The 16,898-nt window shown below is 37.2% G+C and overlaps 9 protein-coding genes across 9 annotated transcripts, besides 1 other annotated feature; 5 read left to right on the top strand and 4 right to left on the bottom strand.

The window, feature by feature from the left end:
- Positions 1-16: 16 nt before the first annotated feature.
- Positions 17-1,294, bottom strand: ZYRO0A04510g (uncharacterized protein; the record flags this gene model as incomplete). Its single annotated transcript, XM_002494522.1, has 1 exon — positions 17-1,294. The coding sequence occupies one exon, from the start codon at positions 1,292-1,294 to the stop codon at positions 17-19; it is 1,278 nt and encodes a 425-aa protein (XP_002494567.1).
- A 2,104-nt stretch (positions 1,295-3,398) lies between these two features.
- Positions 3,399-3,565: a sequence feature (Centromere Zyro0A).
- Positions 3,566-3,718: 153 nt separating this feature from the next.
- ZYRO0A04554g (alpha,alpha-trehalase) lies at positions 3,719-6,181 on the bottom strand (the record flags this gene model as incomplete). The annotated part of the gene is made up of 1 exon (XM_002494523.1): positions 3,719-6,181. The coding sequence occupies one exon, from the start codon at positions 6,179-6,181 to the stop codon at positions 3,719-3,721; it is 2,463 nt and encodes an 820-aa protein (XP_002494568.1).
- An 822-nt stretch (positions 6,182-7,003) lies between these two features.
- On the top strand, positions 7,004-7,630 carry YRB1 (Ran GTPase-binding protein YRB1; the record flags this gene model as incomplete). Its single annotated transcript, XM_002494524.1, has 1 exon — positions 7,004-7,630. One exon carries the CDS (start codon positions 7,004-7,006, stop codon positions 7,628-7,630), a length of 627 nt encoding a protein of 208 aa, XP_002494569.1.
- Positions 7,631-7,972: 342 nt separating this feature from the next.
- On the bottom strand, positions 7,973-8,830 carry RER2 (ditrans,polycis-polyprenyl diphosphate synthase; the record flags this gene model as incomplete). The annotated part of the gene is made up of 1 exon (XM_002494525.1): positions 7,973-8,830. One exon carries the CDS (start codon positions 8,828-8,830, stop codon positions 7,973-7,975), a length of 858 nt encoding a protein of 285 aa, XP_002494570.1.
- A 330-nt stretch (positions 8,831-9,160) lies between these two features.
- On the top strand, positions 9,161-10,567 carry COQ1 (trans-hexaprenyltranstransferase; the record flags this gene model as incomplete). The annotated part of the gene is made up of 1 exon (XM_002494526.1): positions 9,161-10,567. The coding sequence occupies one exon, from the start codon at positions 9,161-9,163 to the stop codon at positions 10,565-10,567; it is 1,407 nt and encodes a 468-aa protein (XP_002494571.1).
- A 169-nt stretch (positions 10,568-10,736) lies between these two features.
- GPI18 (GPI-anchor transamidase GPI18) lies at positions 10,737-12,017 on the bottom strand (the record flags this gene model as incomplete). The annotated part of the gene is made up of 1 exon (XM_002494527.1): positions 10,737-12,017. One exon carries the CDS (start codon positions 12,015-12,017, stop codon positions 10,737-10,739), a length of 1,281 nt encoding a protein of 426 aa, XP_002494572.1.
- Positions 12,018-12,403: 386 nt separating this feature from the next.
- Positions 12,404-13,021, top strand: ZYRO0A04664g (resistance to Congo red protein; the record flags this gene model as incomplete). The annotated part of the gene is made up of 1 exon (XM_002494528.1): positions 12,404-13,021. One exon carries the CDS (start codon positions 12,404-12,406, stop codon positions 13,019-13,021), a length of 618 nt encoding a protein of 205 aa, XP_002494573.1.
- Positions 13,022-13,638: 617 nt separating this feature from the next.
- On the top strand, positions 13,639-15,123 carry UGA2 (succinate-semialdehyde dehydrogenase (NAD(P)(+)); the record flags this gene model as incomplete). Its single annotated transcript, XM_002494529.1, has 1 exon — positions 13,639-15,123. One exon carries the CDS (start codon positions 13,639-13,641, stop codon positions 15,121-15,123), a length of 1,485 nt encoding a protein of 494 aa, XP_002494574.1.
- Positions 15,124-15,364: 241 nt separating this feature from the next.
- Positions 15,365-16,756, top strand: RAD57 (putative DNA-dependent ATPase RAD57; the record flags this gene model as incomplete). Its single annotated transcript, XM_002494530.1, has 1 exon — positions 15,365-16,756. One exon carries the CDS (start codon positions 15,365-15,367, stop codon positions 16,754-16,756), a length of 1,392 nt encoding a protein of 463 aa, XP_002494575.1.
- Between the last annotated feature and the right edge of the window lie 142 nt (positions 16,757-16,898).

Raw genomic sequence — 16,898 nt, forward strand, 5'->3', positions numbered from 1 at the left:
ACTACAGTTACGGAGTTCAACAAACGATTGATTTAAGAGATGTGGAGTAAAAAAAAAAATTGCCTTCTCCCCCAGCGGATTGCAAGCTAAAGCTGACCCCTCCATCAATATTATTTTTAGATACACAGTTCGTTTCTTCTATTGATGCCGAGACTTCTGCATTAGAGGTTACTTTCTGAAGATTATCAGGTTTCAACAGCGGGTCCCAGCAATCTGTACGTTGAAAATCCGTTCCCCATATTTCAATTTGTGAGACCAAAACGGTTAACCATGAACAAGGCTGGTGGTCACCAATTTTGACTTTAAGATCGTTAATATCACCATCTACTGAGTCGTAAATGAGTGCCTCCACATGAGGACACAAACCATCATTGAGTTTCCAACAAGCGTCAATAGTCGGTTCAAAACCACACTGTTTTATATCACCTTCAAAAAAAAGGTCAGCTCCCACAGATAAATTGGCTTCTTCCATCAAAGAGGTGTTGGGCGCATCCAAATCTTTGATAATGTTCACTTCATTTTGTGAACAATCTTTAGATTCTTCCTGGTCCCGAAAACTCAATTTAAGATTTCTAGTATGCACCTGAATGACTGCTTCCTCTGCATTTATCCTAGCGGTTTCCCTTGTCTTGCAACGAATGGATGCCATTCTAGCCGCCTCTTTAACAGCGGCGGATGCTCTTCTGCGCCTTTCAATAAAACGCATTAAAAAGCAGGAGTTCAAAGACTCATTTTTAGTACAGATGAGAAGATGATCCTCATTAACACCATCCAATTGGTCTAAGATTCCACCAAAGCTATTTTCGATGAAAGGATTCGTATTTGAAGTATGTTCTCCCAAGGGATTTTGAAAGATGGAATTAGAGAAGACTGCACTCACAATAGATTTAAAGCTTACAGAAGAAGTAAAGTTCTCTTCATCGAATTCTTCATATGCACCATAAGCTGAGCCATTTCGAGATGCATGAGTTTCTTCGAACCTTTGTATCCTATTACGTTCATATCTATTACCGGCACCTTTTAGGACCCTCGTTAACCCTTTTGTGTTCTTGGCCTCCAAAGGTAATTCACGTGACACACATACCCGCTTTCTATTAAAGGTCCTTGACGTTGTTATCTTTGATTTTTGGGGGCTCTGATGAACAATTTCAATTCTTTCTGAAGTCTTCGGTGGAGTACATCCTATCCTAAAATATCTTTGTGCGGAATCGCTTAAATCTTCTAGTGAATCTCTGTCATTTACTTTACCACTGTCCTTATAGAAGAAGCCATGATTTAGTTGTGTGTGTGACATTATTTCTTAGATTACTATAGCTGTTATATATATATGAACTTTGGTAGGCATAAAAGGAGAATAATGAACCGATGTGTAATAAGTTAGACAAATAAATTAAATTGATAAAACGGATGATTCAAACTCAAATGGGTATCGTCTACGTATTTAAACAATTATATTGTTCAGTTAATAGTATCTCTAAGTCTTAATTTTTTTTTGCTGACGCAAAAACAATATATGTATATACTCATTACTTATGTCAAGTTTAGCTGCAAGATTAAAGAGACGATGGTAATAAAACAAAAACAAAGGTATCAAACTATACACAACGCTCCACAAAAGACCATTTTAAACCAAAGGAGAAGGTTCTAACTTCCCACAGAAATTAAGTTATCAATTTGGCTTAGTTCAATTTACATTGTCTAAAATGTTTTTTTTTTTTTTTTTTTTTTGATTGTGAGTTTTTTGGCCGCCGGCGCCTGAAAGCTGTGACGCCTTAGAATGAGCCGCAGAGATGAGAATATATCGAATTTTCGAAAACGATATCGTTAAAAAGAAATAAATGACATTCAAAGTAAGAGTTGTTTGATTTTATATTAAAAAAAAAAAAAAAAAAAAAAAAAAAATCCATAAAAATATTTGAGTCTCAATGGTAACTGCTTTGTGAGAACTTCTGAACTACCCTCGGTGATTCTGATTATTTCATTTCAGGCTCGATTTGCTAATTTTTATCTTCGATATTAGCAGCAAAAATCCTAACCTGCTTTTCTCTATTTCCGTCTTCAACAACTTATAGCGCTTATTACACCTACCAGAAATCGGCGCCAAAACTATGTGACATTTTCCTGCAAGAAGGAAGATTCGTAATCTTTCAAGGAAAGAAGAACAGACCCAAACTTTACTTCTCGAGGAATGATAGAGAGGAGATCTTTTCTTAACAAATGCGATTTTTTGAGAATGCTAAATGAGACTTTTCAACTCCCTTCACCTGAGGCTTGAAAGTGAAATTTCCATCCAAAGTAATTCCAGGCAAGTTGTAGAAATGGCCGGCAAGGGTGCATCCACCTCCAACCGCTCTTGGGATATGGAACAAGTGTAACGAATTTCCGTCCTTCTTCTCTGGTCATGGCAGATTTTCCCTTCATGTTCGAAGTTTACAGACAGAGTCTCACCAAAGACTATCCTACGATGTTGGTTGGTTACTAAATGTAACTAGATACAACTCACTGTACTTGTACACTACGATTTCCATTTTTGGCTTCCCTCGAGCTAGCTCAATTGCATTCCAAGAGGTATGTCAAGATCAATTGAATACAATTTTCCAAAACAGGACCGAAATTTAGTAATCACAGATTGAAGTAGCTTCCTCTGGATCTTAGTCATTGATTATGGTTGACTTTGAAAAGTACGAAGACTGTTATCGCTGATGTTTTAGTGCCATTTCCAATATATGTTCCTAAATTCAAAGGATGACTATTAAGGATCAATAATACTTTTGGGAGGAAGAAATAAAATGATTCAGGAAGGTCTGTGGTTCTTTAAATTTAATATTTAATAAATTACATACTTTATTAAATTGTACTAATCTTTTACTATATCTAATGGATCCAGTTTCAACTTTAACCAACCAAGTACAGATCATGAAATCTTTAAGTTTTCAAAGCGTACCGCTGTTATGGTATCATGAGTACAGAACTTTTATTTTAGATTTTAGAATCTTTTGCAGGTCTAAGCACTAATTAAACCAGCAAGGTATGACACGCTAAAAAGTCCAAAGAATATACGCTTTATACATGGATTACCGAGACTTAAGGAAATTATGTATTGCACTTATAGATGTTTGATAAGCATGGGTTCATGAATGGTTTACAATTTACGTGCGAGCTGCGGGACACCCGTCACTTATGAAGTTTTCGTTCAAATGTAGAAACACAATTGAACAGATCCTTCTAGATGAATTCATAGAACCCTTGCTCTTTATTTCTCTTATGATAGATAATAAAATTTTATGATTAAATGTGTTATACAATATTCAAAGTTGTACAGATATTGTTTTCAACGTATAACATTAGTTAGATTTGTTGCATTACTATATCTTTGAAGCCGCTGTTATTGAAAATGAATCAGGTGACCAATAGTATAAAATAATAACTATTATATATTTATATTTTAATCTTTTAAAATATATAAGTAAAAACAATTGTATTTATTTCTTAAATTCTATATATTTTATTACTAAAGAAAAATAGTTCTAATAGTCGTAATGTGTTATGTTTCCGAACAGAAAAAAGTGGTTCAAATAGGTGATGAATCCTGAAAAACTTCCTGAAAAACTTCTGGAAATTATCGCTTAAGGACCTTAATAGACCCATGTTAAAATAACAAAAAAACTATGACAAGTATAAATCGACCAAATTCGCATAAAAAAATATCCCTATAAAATCAAGAATGTGTTTGTAGACCGTAGTTTTTTCTTTCATTTGGCCTCAAACTATTAAAAAATGGTATAGGAGGAACACACGTAGCCAATGCTCTCTTAGCATGATCATTCATATATTGAAGACCCAAAACATAACTGGCATTCACCCAACCAAATCCTTCTTTTGCAACGCCCTTAAAATCAGCGCCTTGATTACCGTACTCAGCATTAACACGATGAGGATCAGTACCCTTTGTGACATCATACTTCTCGACAACAATACCATTGTAATCAACAAAAGCCTTAGTCATAATATAGAGCCATCTGTAAGCAAGTCGAGTAGCAGTACCTACAAAGCCGTATCTCGATAGACCATCCCAGGCCAAAATCTGGTGGGGAGCCCAACCATAAGGGAAATCCCACTGTCTTGATGGCCGTTTAATAGAAAGAGGACCACGAGATCTTTCAGTACAAGCTACAATGCCTCCGAGTACTTCCAAATTTGGTATTGCCTTTTCAACCATAATCGCAGCCTGATCTTCAGTTGCCAACCCGGCCCAAAGAGCCCATAGAGTAGTTGCCGATTCGTAAGAGTGTCTTTCTTTCGTCTTAGTATTATAATCGAAGAAAAACCCAGTCTCGTCATCCCACATATATTTCGTGATAACGCTTCTTCTCTTTTGCGCCAAATCTCTCCAATATTGTGCGTCAGTAACCGAATTGTCCCATGGGTCGTGATACTTATTCTCAAAGAACTCCTCAATGATGTCGGCTATATCTCTTTCATATTTGAAAAGCAAAGAGTTCAAATCTACTGTAGCCAGATAAGCACAGACACCCTCAAATCTGTAAGTAGTATCATGGCCCGATTCTCTCACCCCACGATCATGCATGAAAAAATCATCTAACTTAGGCTCGTTGACCTTACCATCGTTATACATCTTCGCAAATTCCTCACGGGAAGCATTATACTTTTTATGATAAGGGGCTAATAGAGAATCAAAATGATCCACTTCGGTTTCTGGAGGAATACCCAACCCAAGAGGATGATAACATGATAGTCCGGTTTCAGGATCCAATCTTGGTGAGTTTACCCAAACAGTCCTATATTCTTTTATAGCAGCATGGCAAGCTCTTTTGAGAAAATCAATAGCATCGGGATTATTCCTACCGCCCATCTTTTTGAAAACTTGTAAAGCCATATCAGTGAGAAATGGAGGTTGCGACCTGCATAAATAGTAACTTCTGTTAGCATTTAAAATTTTTCCGTAGTGTTCAATTTCAAAAATGAAATGTTCCACCATTCCTCTTGCAACGTGCGTCTTACCGCCTTCCAAAAGACCAAGTGCGATCATGTACGAATCCCAACCATATAATTCGTTAAACCTACCACCGGGAACTGCATAGGGATAACCTACCAGGGACAACTCACCTGAAGAAGGGTTAATGTGTTCCTCCATAGCTAATGCTAACATTCCAGGAGTTCTATTCAACGACTTGACATATTCAGGTGTAATATCACGAGGTAGATACTCCACTTCTAAACTCAAAGATGGATTCATTTGAGAAGCCTGAACGTAAAATTCGTATTGCTCGGGACAATTGTAAGGAACATACACTCTTGGATTTTTAGCACCAGGTGCATCTATCTTTGTATCCAGAGCGATCTGAGCAATGTTGGTCAAATCAACTCTTCTGGTCAAGTTATCCCAAAATTGGGTATGTATTAGTCTAGTGAGTCTATCCACTGGATTTTCATTTATACGTGCCTCATCTAAAACTATCTGATTCCTACCAAAACTTTTTGCAATAGTCAATTCTTGTAAAAGATTTGATAACATGTAAGTACCTCTAATATTGACATATTTGAATCCACCAGAATTAGCTGTCCCCACTTTTATTACTTTTGGCCCGGTATCCTCAATCGTTATTTGGAAATTTTTATCAGTATCTTCACATGCCAACAATTTCCCTAACATTTCATCCACATTTTCAATAAAGAACCTCCTGTTTCCCTTACTACTTAAATAAGTATCGTCTTCAGAACCACGTCTCTTGAGTAATTGACGGTCTAAACTGGATTTGGTCTTAAAATTCGAAACATTATCAACTACACTCATCGTCCTTGGTCTATTCATCGGCTTAATCCCTGAATATTTATTTGGATTAGTCTCAGGCCCATAATAGACGTCTGCAGTTGAAAATGGATCATGAAACTCATTCAACGAGGATAACCTCCTATGACGTTGTGGATTTGATTCTGATTTTGCAGATGACGATTTCGTCCCCAAGAACTTAGGGTTGAAATGAACGGAAGGGTGATGCTGAGAAGCCGATTCATCTGATGCCATAGATTCTCTTTTAGACTTTAGAAGATCATCTAAATCACCTGCATTTGAAAATGTATTAGTCTGAGATGAATTCAATCCGTCAGATGAATGTCTACGAGCATGTTCTTCCAAAGGAGATTTTTTGGGATCAACCATTCTCTCTTAGCAATAGCAAATCTAGGGTAGTTAATCAGGATGGTGATTGATGATGATGATGATATTGATGACACCGATGACAATAAACGATGATTTGTGTTTTAAATGTGTCAACCAGAAGAAACTTTTGACAATTTAGATTGGTTTTTGCTTAAAGTCCTTTTCCCTATATTGGCTTTAATCTGGAAAGACCGAGATACAAATTAAACTGATACAAGGGAAAAATACGAATTCCTCTTTTCTGCACCAGCTTACTCTTTAACGCCAGTTACCGACCGATTTACTATGTAAATCAACCCTAAACTTTTTAGCAATTCGTACTAGTAACACTCATCGCCTGTTTGAAGCGCTATGTATGTTTAGGTCGTAGAACTCATCTTTAAGAGAGGAAATAAAGATACCACAACACCTTTAAGATTTCCCGACTAACTAAACAGTGTTTAAGTGCCAATACATCCCGTATTAATTTCTTAATCAGATTCAAGAAGGGTATGGTACGACTTTTCTAATCTGGCTTTTTCTGACTGAAAAGATGTGATTAGAAGTGGCTACGAAATTCTGAGAAAAGGACTCACATAGTGGAAGAGACTACAAACTTCGGTGGAGAGAAATTTCTAGGTCAACTATTGATAAGATTCACTGAGTTCCTATTCTTTCCATTATGATCAACAAACTCCCTCGTATAGTGCGATAAATACTAGAAGCCGCTAACGTCGCGATCAGTGGCAAAAAAAAGTTTAAAAATCGAAGAATACCTCTTCAACGTATGATGACTTTCTCATACGCAACAAACGGTGTGGATATAAGAGCATTATATTGAATATGTCTGACGATAAGAGTACTACGAAGCCTGTTGAAGAAAAGAAGCCAGAGACTGAATCTGGTCCTAAGCCACCAACTTCTGCCGTTTTCTCTATGTTCGGTGGTAAGAAAGAAAACAAACCAAGTGGTGAAGAAGAATCGAAGAAAGAGGAGAACGAAGAAAAGAAGCCTAAGGAAGATGACGATGAATCTCCAGAATCTCCAGATGTCCATTTCGAACCAATTGTTCATCTAGAGAAAGTTGATGTGAAAACTTTGGAAGAAGACGAAGAAGTTCTTTACAAGGTTAGAGCTAAGTTATTTAGATTTGATGGTGAAGCTAAAGAATGGAAAGAAAGAGGTACCGGTGACTGTAAATTTTTGAAGAACAAGAGCACTGGTAAAGTTAGAATTTTGATGAGAAGAGATAAAACATTAAAGGTTTGCGCCAACCACATCGTGGCACCAGAATACGTTTTGAAGCCAAATGTTGGCTCTGACAGATCATGGGTTTACGCATGTACCGCTGATGTTGCAGAAGGTGAAACACAGGCATTGACTTTTGCCATTAGATTTGGTAGTAAGGAAAACGCTGACAAATTCAAGGAAGAGTTTGAACAAGCACAGAAGTTGAACAAGAAAAACTGAAATAATTTTTAGCATGGAGGAAAAGGACCGTGGTTATTATATGAAACCGCTCTTGTGTGTCAACCCTTTTTTTTTTTTTTACCATTATTTGCAATTAACTATAAAATATAAATATTTAGTAAAACTTCGAGAAACAATAAAATATAAATATTTAGTAAACTTCGAAAAACAACAAAATAATTATCGTTGTTATTTGTCTAATATCAATATCCATGAGATTTTGGTTTCGTGGTTATTTGATCATGCATCAATTTCTTTACCGTCTATATATGGTGTGCGTATTGTCCAGCAAACAAGAAAACCCTGTTCGTAATAATGGGTAACAACAACTAATAATACACTTCAAAGATTTTTCTTATCCTCTGGTAAAGTTTCCATTAGTTCATCATTATCTTCAACTTCATCCTCTAATTCATGCTTGACAGAAAAAGATTTCCGGAATGCAAATTTTAATAAAATCCATGCCATGTTTAGTGGACCAAATTCAGGCCACAAACGATCAATTAATTCAATGACAACACCTTTATTGCTTGCTTGCCACAACATAAAATCACTTAGCCTTGAAACACCACTAGTCCTTACCAATAAATCCAATGGTGGCGAATCGCCAGTATAAAGATGTTTTTCTAAACAAATTTCATTAATACTGTCAATGGGAACATCCTCTGATATAAGCTCCTTTACTGAATGGAAAATCTCCTCTCTTCCTGTATAAGGGAAACAGATGTTTAAAGTAGCCCTTGTATTGTTTTTGGTCAAGTCTGTCGTTCTTTTAACCTCTTTATAAATGTCCTTTGGTAATAACGTCAAATCTCCAATAACTTTTACCCGTATACCATATTTTTCAGCCAGTTCACCCTTATCCGCCAATTGACGAATTCTCTCACGAGCCAATTGCATTAAATTGTCAACCTCCAGTGAACTTCTCTTGAAATTTTCAATGGAAAATGCAAATACTGTAGCAGTATCAACACCAGCCTGATAGCAAAGCTCCAGGACTTTACTCATACTCATATAACCTGCTTCATGACCTTCTTTGACTTCTATATCCATTTTCTTGGCATATCGCCTATTACCATCCATAACAAACCCTACATGCTTAGGTGCTGAATTGGAAACTTTAATCACATTGGAGAACTGGTTCTTGATCCACTCGGATGCTGAGAACCATGAAAGCGTCGTCTCCGCCTCCATGCTCATACTTATGCAAATTCGACGAAGTAAAGTAAAGAACACCTATTCAAAGAAAGAACAAAATCTTCCCTTATTTTCTTCAATAAACCTAAAACTAATATACCTGACAAGCCAACACTCTATGTCAACTTGATAGCACTAATCATCACTTTTTTTTGCTTTTTAAAATGTTTCTGTCAAAAAGTCCAAATCGATGGGGTTTGGTCGGTTGTTTTCTGCGCGCACTACCTACTGTTGAAAGAAGGGAAGAAAAAAAAACAACTGATGGGAGGTCTTTTCAATCTAAACTATAAAGGACGAAACAGAGATCCACTACCAAAGTCCCCTTCATAATCAATGATAAGACGTTGTATCAGGTTTCGCATTTGTGTACTGAATGCTCGTCGTGGTAAATCTTCCTTTTCCGCTGCATTGGCGGCTGTCAGTAGGCTAGTAACTCCCTCGATCATGTTGAGAAATCCAGTATCATTGGTCTCTAACGAAATGAATACACTGGCTAAAAACATTATGGCATTAATTGGATCTGGTCATCCTGTCTTAAATAGAGTTACCAGCTATTATTTCGAGGCGGAGGGTAAGAAAGTTCGTCCATTACTAGTGCTTTTGCTTTCAAGAGCACTAGCTGAAATACCCCTCGAACAAAGAACGCAGAGCTTGATTGATTCGGTTGATGTGCCTGAAGATCCAGTTTACTCTCAACCTCCTAAATCATTACTTTTTGAACCCCCCGCTAACAATTTATCACCTTTAGATATCCTACACGGTATAAAACCATTGAATCCATTGACCAAAGGTCCTGAACCAATACCAGAGGCTAACTTTGACAAGGAGAGAGGTATTTTACCTAAACAGAGACGATTAGCCGAAATCGTGGAAATGATCCACACTGCTTCTTTACTTCACGATGACGTGATTGATCATTCAGATACTAGAAGAGGTAGAGCAAGCGGTAATGTGGCCTTTACCAATAAAATGGCTGTCCTTGCTGGTGATTTTTTGCTGGGTAGAGCCACTGTAGCTATTTCTAGATTAAGGAATCCCGAAGTTGTGGAGTTGATGTCCAATAGCATTGCAAATTTAGTCGAAGGTGAATTTATGCAATTGAAAAACACTGCTGTTGAGGATATTTCCATCATAAATCAAGGTAACAAGCCACTACCGGCCGCATCTAAGAAATTGAATAACGAAGTTCATGATTACCGTGTTCCACGTGCTGTTGGCGAAGGCATTTCTCATGATCAAATGATAGAGACTGCATTTGACTACTATTTGCACAAGACTTATCTAAAAACAGCAGCTCTAATTTCCAAGTCAAGTAGAGCGGCAGCCATTCTTTCTGGTGTGGATAGAACTGTTGTAGATCAATGCTACGAATTCGGTAAAGATATTGGTATTTGTTTCCAATTAGTGGACGACATGTTGGATTTTACAGTATCTGCAAAAGATCTGGGTAAACCAGCAGGTGCAGATTTAGAATTAGGTATTGCTACTGCACCTGTGCTTTATGCTTGGAAAGCTGATCCATCTTTGGGACCCTTGATCCAGCGTAATTTCTCACAACCGGGTGACGTGGAACAAACTGCTGAAGCAGTTGCTAATTCTAATGGAGTTTTTAAGACGAAAAAATTGGCAGAGAAATACAGAGACCAAGCTTTACAGAATTTGCGCAAGGCATTGCCAGAATCTGATGCTCGTTCAGCTTTAGAATTTTTGACTAATAGCATTTTGACGAGAGGAAAATGAATCTTGAAGAAGAGTCCTGCATATGACCACCTCGTTCTTGTAAAAAAGTCTTTATAATCAAACATCAACTTCTTATCTTTCATTCCACGCAGTAAATTTTAAATTAGGATACACAAATATAAAACATGCCATAAACTATTTTTTTCTAATGGCTTGCACTATTCACAGATTATGCTGGCGGTAAAAAATATGCAAAGAGTATCGTTTGTAGGGGAATCCAAAAGATAAGCCATATAATATAATAATGAGCGATTCTATCATCGCCACGGGGTGTGCTCTTATCTTTCGAATTAGAGGTTTTCAACAATCTATCTGCAATGTACCAGAGATGCAATGGAATGAAAGTTGAAATCCGATTAATGATTTGAACGTGGGCGAAAAGTAAGACAATAATGACCAAAGATGTAGTGACCCAAATATGTGGTCTTAAACTGTAATATGGATATATCTTGGAAAAATAAACTGATGAATACAGTAGAATGATAATATTGGGTAATGCGAATAGGAAATTGGGTATATTATTTGGAGTCCAATATTTGAGAAAACCAACGTTCCAATAATGAGATTGCAAAAATCCATAAAAGGATTGCCTGGTAAATGGACCCAGAATTTGTGTATTACACCATGAACCTCTCTCTGGACAAAAGATACTATAAGGGATCACATATTGCTGTAGGACGCATGTTAAGAAAAGAATTCCACCTGATAATAGTGGGAAAAGAAGAGCTTTACCGTAGTTACGATTCTTTAACAGTTGCCAAAGGTCAAAGACGTAATAGATACCCAATACGATACAATTTGATCTGTTCAAAGTAGCCAAACTAAAACAGATTGCTGAAAACAAGTAGAGTGGAAATCTGGAATAAAGACAATCGATATGTTTGGGTAAAGTGGTAAAGACTGCTGATTGTCGAGCCCAAATTCCTAAAAACGACAGAGTAAACGACAATGGTTCAGAATAAATTCCTGTTAAAAATCCAGCGGCACTACTAAAGATAAACAAAACCGATGTCTTCTTAGCCAGAGATTTAGCATACGAACTTTTCAAATTACCACTAAAAATCTTTACGGTTAAAAAATACAGGATGAATGTGGCCAAATAGTGCAATATATTATCTAGGACAACACCAGTCTTGAGTAAATTGTAGAACTCATGGTTAGGAGCCAGAAATCTTACTAAATGGATCCAAAACTGAGAGAAGGCAAATTCATGTTCAAAAGCTGGTTTACCATTCTCCGACGCCATTGCCTTCATGAAATAAACAGAATCCCATGCTAAAAGCTTATTCCATAGGTGACTATTCCAAAATTTGCTACTATCAGCCACACTAACAAACCTTGCTAACAAAAGTTCTGTAGAAGTATCAAACTGATCCCTGGGCGTTAATAAAATCAGCCCATATTGAACTAACTTACAGAGGATAAACGTAGAACTCAATTGACAGAACATGGGCTGAGAAGGATGGAGAAAGCCAGAGGGAGAAACTTCAAGTTTAATTCAGCAAACGAGAAAGTTTCTTCCAATATTCTACGAGAGGGTCATCGGATTTTGGAATTTTTTCAAATCACCATTAGCATCAATACTTTCGTCTTTACCAGTTTTATCGCAACACATGATTTTCACAAGTCTAGCTTCAGCCATGCGGGATCCACTAGCAAAAGGCGAAGTTTTCAAGGCTTGGAAACCCTTTCCATTATAGTTAACATAAAGATTATATATATATGCACACTAGTTTCTCAAGGCGAAGTCACTGGATACTTAAGGAATTAATTCGTTTGAGCAGGTCTTAAAGGAATCTCAAAGTTTAATAAAGAAAGTACTGTTAAAATAAGAAGATGATAATTGAAAAAACTGGATTGATCTATGCAAGAGACTTCTATGATGGAGATGATGATGTATCTAATGAATCATGGAAGTGGGCGAGATGGACTTTATTCGTTATATTTATTCTAGCTATTGTGATGTTCATAGTGGGTGTTGTGGGCCTCAATCGTAGGAGAAAGCAGGTTGGTAGAGCTCCCATAAGAGGTACAGCATGGATTACACCACCTTCTTACAGGCAATCACAGAGGGATCACGACAGAAGAGAAGACAGTGAGTTCGTACCTCAATACACGGCTAAGGCCAATGAAAATGATTTAGGATACTATGATGAAAACGGTGAATTCCATTTAAACAGTAAGGGCGAGTTTTACCCCCCACCATCATCACCGCCACCAAATGAAACTTCTGAAGAGCCAAGATCAAATTCTTCTATGTCGTTAACAAGGCCTGAAAATGCAGTAACTAGAGATCGTCATAATTCTTCGGACGTGGAAGCAGAATTTGATCGTGATTTCGGTAGAGGGAGACCTCATACAGAGACATTATACACAGCAGCTACTAATAATTCTAGTTCAGTGGAAAAACAACATATTTCTACTCCAGAAAGAGCTAAAATGGCTGAAAGCTGATTCACCAAGAATTTTGACTGCTGCCTATTTTTGATTTTATTCTTAAAGGATTGGCTAATACCTCATTATTATTATTACGAAAGCGGTTAATTGTTCTTGCAATTGAGTGGCGATTAATTAATAACAAGAGACGGCTAGTTGTAAAATTTCCTCCTTTCCGTTTTAATTCTTTACGGTCTTTTAATTTGTATTATTACAATAGCGGTGGAGGACAACATACATTATAGCATATCGGGATTTGGTTAATAATATTTGTGTTTGTTTGTTTTTTTTTTTGTTTTTTTAAATTACTGACGTTTGAATAGATCCCTTATTGAATGGGATACTATGGTGGGTCCTACTTATCGTTTACATACAACGTTTTTTCCTTAGTTTTCGTTCTTTGATATTTCATATAATTTTTGCAACTTCTATAATTTTCATCTTTTGCTAGAATTGATCATAATGAAGGGGAGAAACTGATTAATGTTTAAAGGTTTCCGCGCGGAAGTAACTTCTTAAGACTAGAAAGATTTCGATTGGGCCTCCTTACTATCATTATTTAAAGGGCGTGGGAGTAGCGATCGTTCACTTGTCCCTAGATGTGAGTATCGAATGTACCGCTAAGTAATCAAAAGATGTCGTCCCCTCAACCTATCTTACAAAGAAAAGATTTAATTAGAGATTCTGCCTATATCAATGGACTGTGGGTCAAAGAATCTGAACAACATTTTGATGTTACTGATCCAGCTACGAACCAGGTAATTGCACAATTACCAGATCAATCTGTATCTGCTGTCAATGATGCCATTGATGCTGCATATGAAGCATTCCATACTTACAAAAACACTACACCTAGACAAAGAGCTATTTGGTTGAGAAACTTTTACAATTTGATGTTAGAAAATATTAATGACTTGGGACAGATATTGACTTGGGAAAATGGTAAAGCCCTGGCAGATTCTGTAGGTGAAATAAGGTATGCAGCATCATACTTCGAATGGTACGCGGAGGAAGCTCCTAGAGTTTATGGTACAGTAATTCAACCTGGTAATGCTGGAAATAGGGCTTTCACTATAAAACAACCTATCGGTGTTTGTGGGTTGATATGTCCATGGAATTTCCCCAGCGCTATGATTACCAGGAAGGCGGCTGCAGCCTTGGCTGCAGGTTGTACAGTAGTGATAAAACCAGATGCTCAAACCCCCCTTTCCGCTCTTGCATTAGCGGCTCTAGCAGAGGAAGCTGGTTTCCCTAAGGGAGCATTTAACGTGGTTTTGGCTGATAAGAATACACCACAAGTTGGGGTTACATTATGCGAATCTCCTAAAGTTAAAAAGGTCTCCTTTACGGGATCTACAAGAGTAGGTAAATTGTTGATGAAACAGGCTTCCACTACTATGAAGAAATTATCCTTTGAATTGGGCGGTAATGCTCCATTCATCGTTTTTGAAAATGCCGATTTAGATCACGCTGTAGATCAAGCAATTGCATCGAAATTTAGAGGATTGGGTCAGACTTGTGTATGTGCCAACAGGTTATATGTGCAAGAGAGTGTCGTTGATAAATTTGCGGAATTGATGGCGGCAAAAGTTCGTCAGTTCGTCCTTGGACATGGTCTTCATAGTGATACTACTCATGGATGTATGATCAATGGACAAGCTATAGAAAAGGTGGAAGAACATAAAAAAGATGCTATTGAGAAGGGTGCTAAAATTGTTTTAGAAGGTGGTCCACTAAAAGAATTAGGTCCACACTTTTACAATCCAGCAATTGTATCTCATGTTCCTCAATCTGCTAAGGTTTCTAAAGAAGAAACTTTCGGACCTTTATGCCCAATCTTTACCTTCAAAACCACCGAAGAAGTGGTCAAATATGCCAATGATACGGACGTCGGTTTAGCATCTTACGTTTTTTCCAGAGATATCAATACTATTTACACTGTCTCAGAGGCCCTAGAAGTTGGTATGGTTTCTTGCAACACTGGGCTTTTCTCAGACGCTACGATCCCATTTGGTGGTGTTAAAGAATCTGGTTTTGGCAGAGAAGGTTCTCTGTATGGACTTGATGATTACACTGTGGTCAAGGTTGTCACCATTGGTGGCTTACCTAATAAGATCTAGATGCTACGGATTTTCCACGAATTATGTAGATGAACTATTGAAATAAAATATATGTAACGACAAGAAATGCTTGGCTTTATGTTGGTGAAATTTCTATGGTCTCCATTACTTTGGCTTAGTTCGCCCTGGAGCTCGGGAGGCCCGAAAACCATTGAATGTTTAATCATGAATGAATAATCAAAAGTAGAAAGGAAACTCACCTAAGGTCACAGAGATTTCAGCTAGTCTATGCGACTGACTTATGGATCTTTATGATGAGCTCCCTCAAAGTTCACTGCTCTGTGACGAAGAATTCACTTCTTTGTTAGATGCCTGTAAAAAATATCAGGTATCAGTAGTCGACTTTCTCACACTCCCGTCTAAAGAATTGGCAAGACAGCTTCAAAGGTCAACAAATGAGGTAGATAAGTTCCAAAAATCAATGATCGCAGAGTATGATGATCAATTGATGAATTTTAACGAGGTGAAACCCATTAGTGAAGTGGAAGGACCGGTACCATTCACTACAACTGATGTTGGCATTGATGAGGCCCTTGGAGGAGGTATTTATACACATGGTATTACAGAAGTTTTTGGCGAAAGCTCTACTGGTAAGTCCCAATTACTTATGCAATTGTGCTTGAGCGTTCAATTGCCTACAAATATGGGAGGAATTAAAGGTAAATGCGTTTATATTTCTACTGAAGGTGATTTACCCACACAAAGACTGGCATCTATGATTTCAGCAAGAGAGGAGTTGGTTAAACATGGAGTCTCACAGGAAAATGTTTATACAGTCACTTGTTGTGATTTAATTAATCAAGATCATATTCTCAATGTTCAATTGCCGATTCTTTTAGAGAATAGTAGAGGCGCCATCAAGTTAATAATCATTGATTCTATCTCTCATCATATGCGAGTTGAACTTCCTACTAGAGACTTTAAGGATCATCAAGACAACAGGTTTTATGTTGATCAAGTAGCCGAGAGATTACTTGATCTAGCCAACAAACACGCTTTAGCGGTTGTGGTTGCCAACCAAGTTAGTGATAGACCATTGTTCGAAAGTCCAGAGCCTTATGTTGCTGAATTAACAGATTATGAGTACCAATTGGGGTGGTGGGTAGGTTGGAGGAATTCTTCCATAATTTATCATCAAAAATATAACGAACCTAAGAATGTTAATTCAGATTACCAAGATAATGAAGATCTGTTATCAGATGATGAAGATGGAAAGTTGATTCATGATGAAATAGCAAGGGTCGAAAATTTGTCAAGGACGAAGGCAGCCAAAGTAACAGTTGCAAATAGCGAGAAGGCATTGCCGCCGGATAAAAGACCTATCGAAAGAAGATCAACATTCCCTTCCAATAAGCAAAGATTTCACAAAAAGAGAAGTGTAGATAGAAGGGTGCCTAATTTAGGTTTGAATTGGGCTAAACATCTCAGTAGTAGAATTTTACTGAGTAAATCCTATAGGGCATCACCAATGATTAGGAGAGGTGAGTTGCATCTTTATAAAGGATCTGATCCTACAACTTTTTGGCAGGTCAAGAGGCTCTTTAAAGTTGTTTTTTCGGCGTATGCAGATTCCAAGGAAATTCCATTTATGATCACAAAAAGAGGTTTGGAAAGTTCATTAGGTGATGATTGATAGACAACTTAACCGCTGCGGTGATAATAACAATGACCATAATAATAACAAATTATGTATGTACATACATCTTCAAGTAATAACGTTACAATTAAAGGTTATGTATCTCAAGATCGAAATAACCCAAGGACATGAGCATATA

Source organism: Zygosaccharomyces rouxii (assembly GCF_000026365.1).
Source record: "Zygosaccharomyces rouxii strain CBS732 chromosome A complete sequence".
In the NCBI taxonomy this organism is placed as follows: domain Eukaryota; kingdom Fungi; phylum Ascomycota; class Saccharomycetes; order Saccharomycetales; family Saccharomycetaceae; genus Zygosaccharomyces; species Zygosaccharomyces rouxii.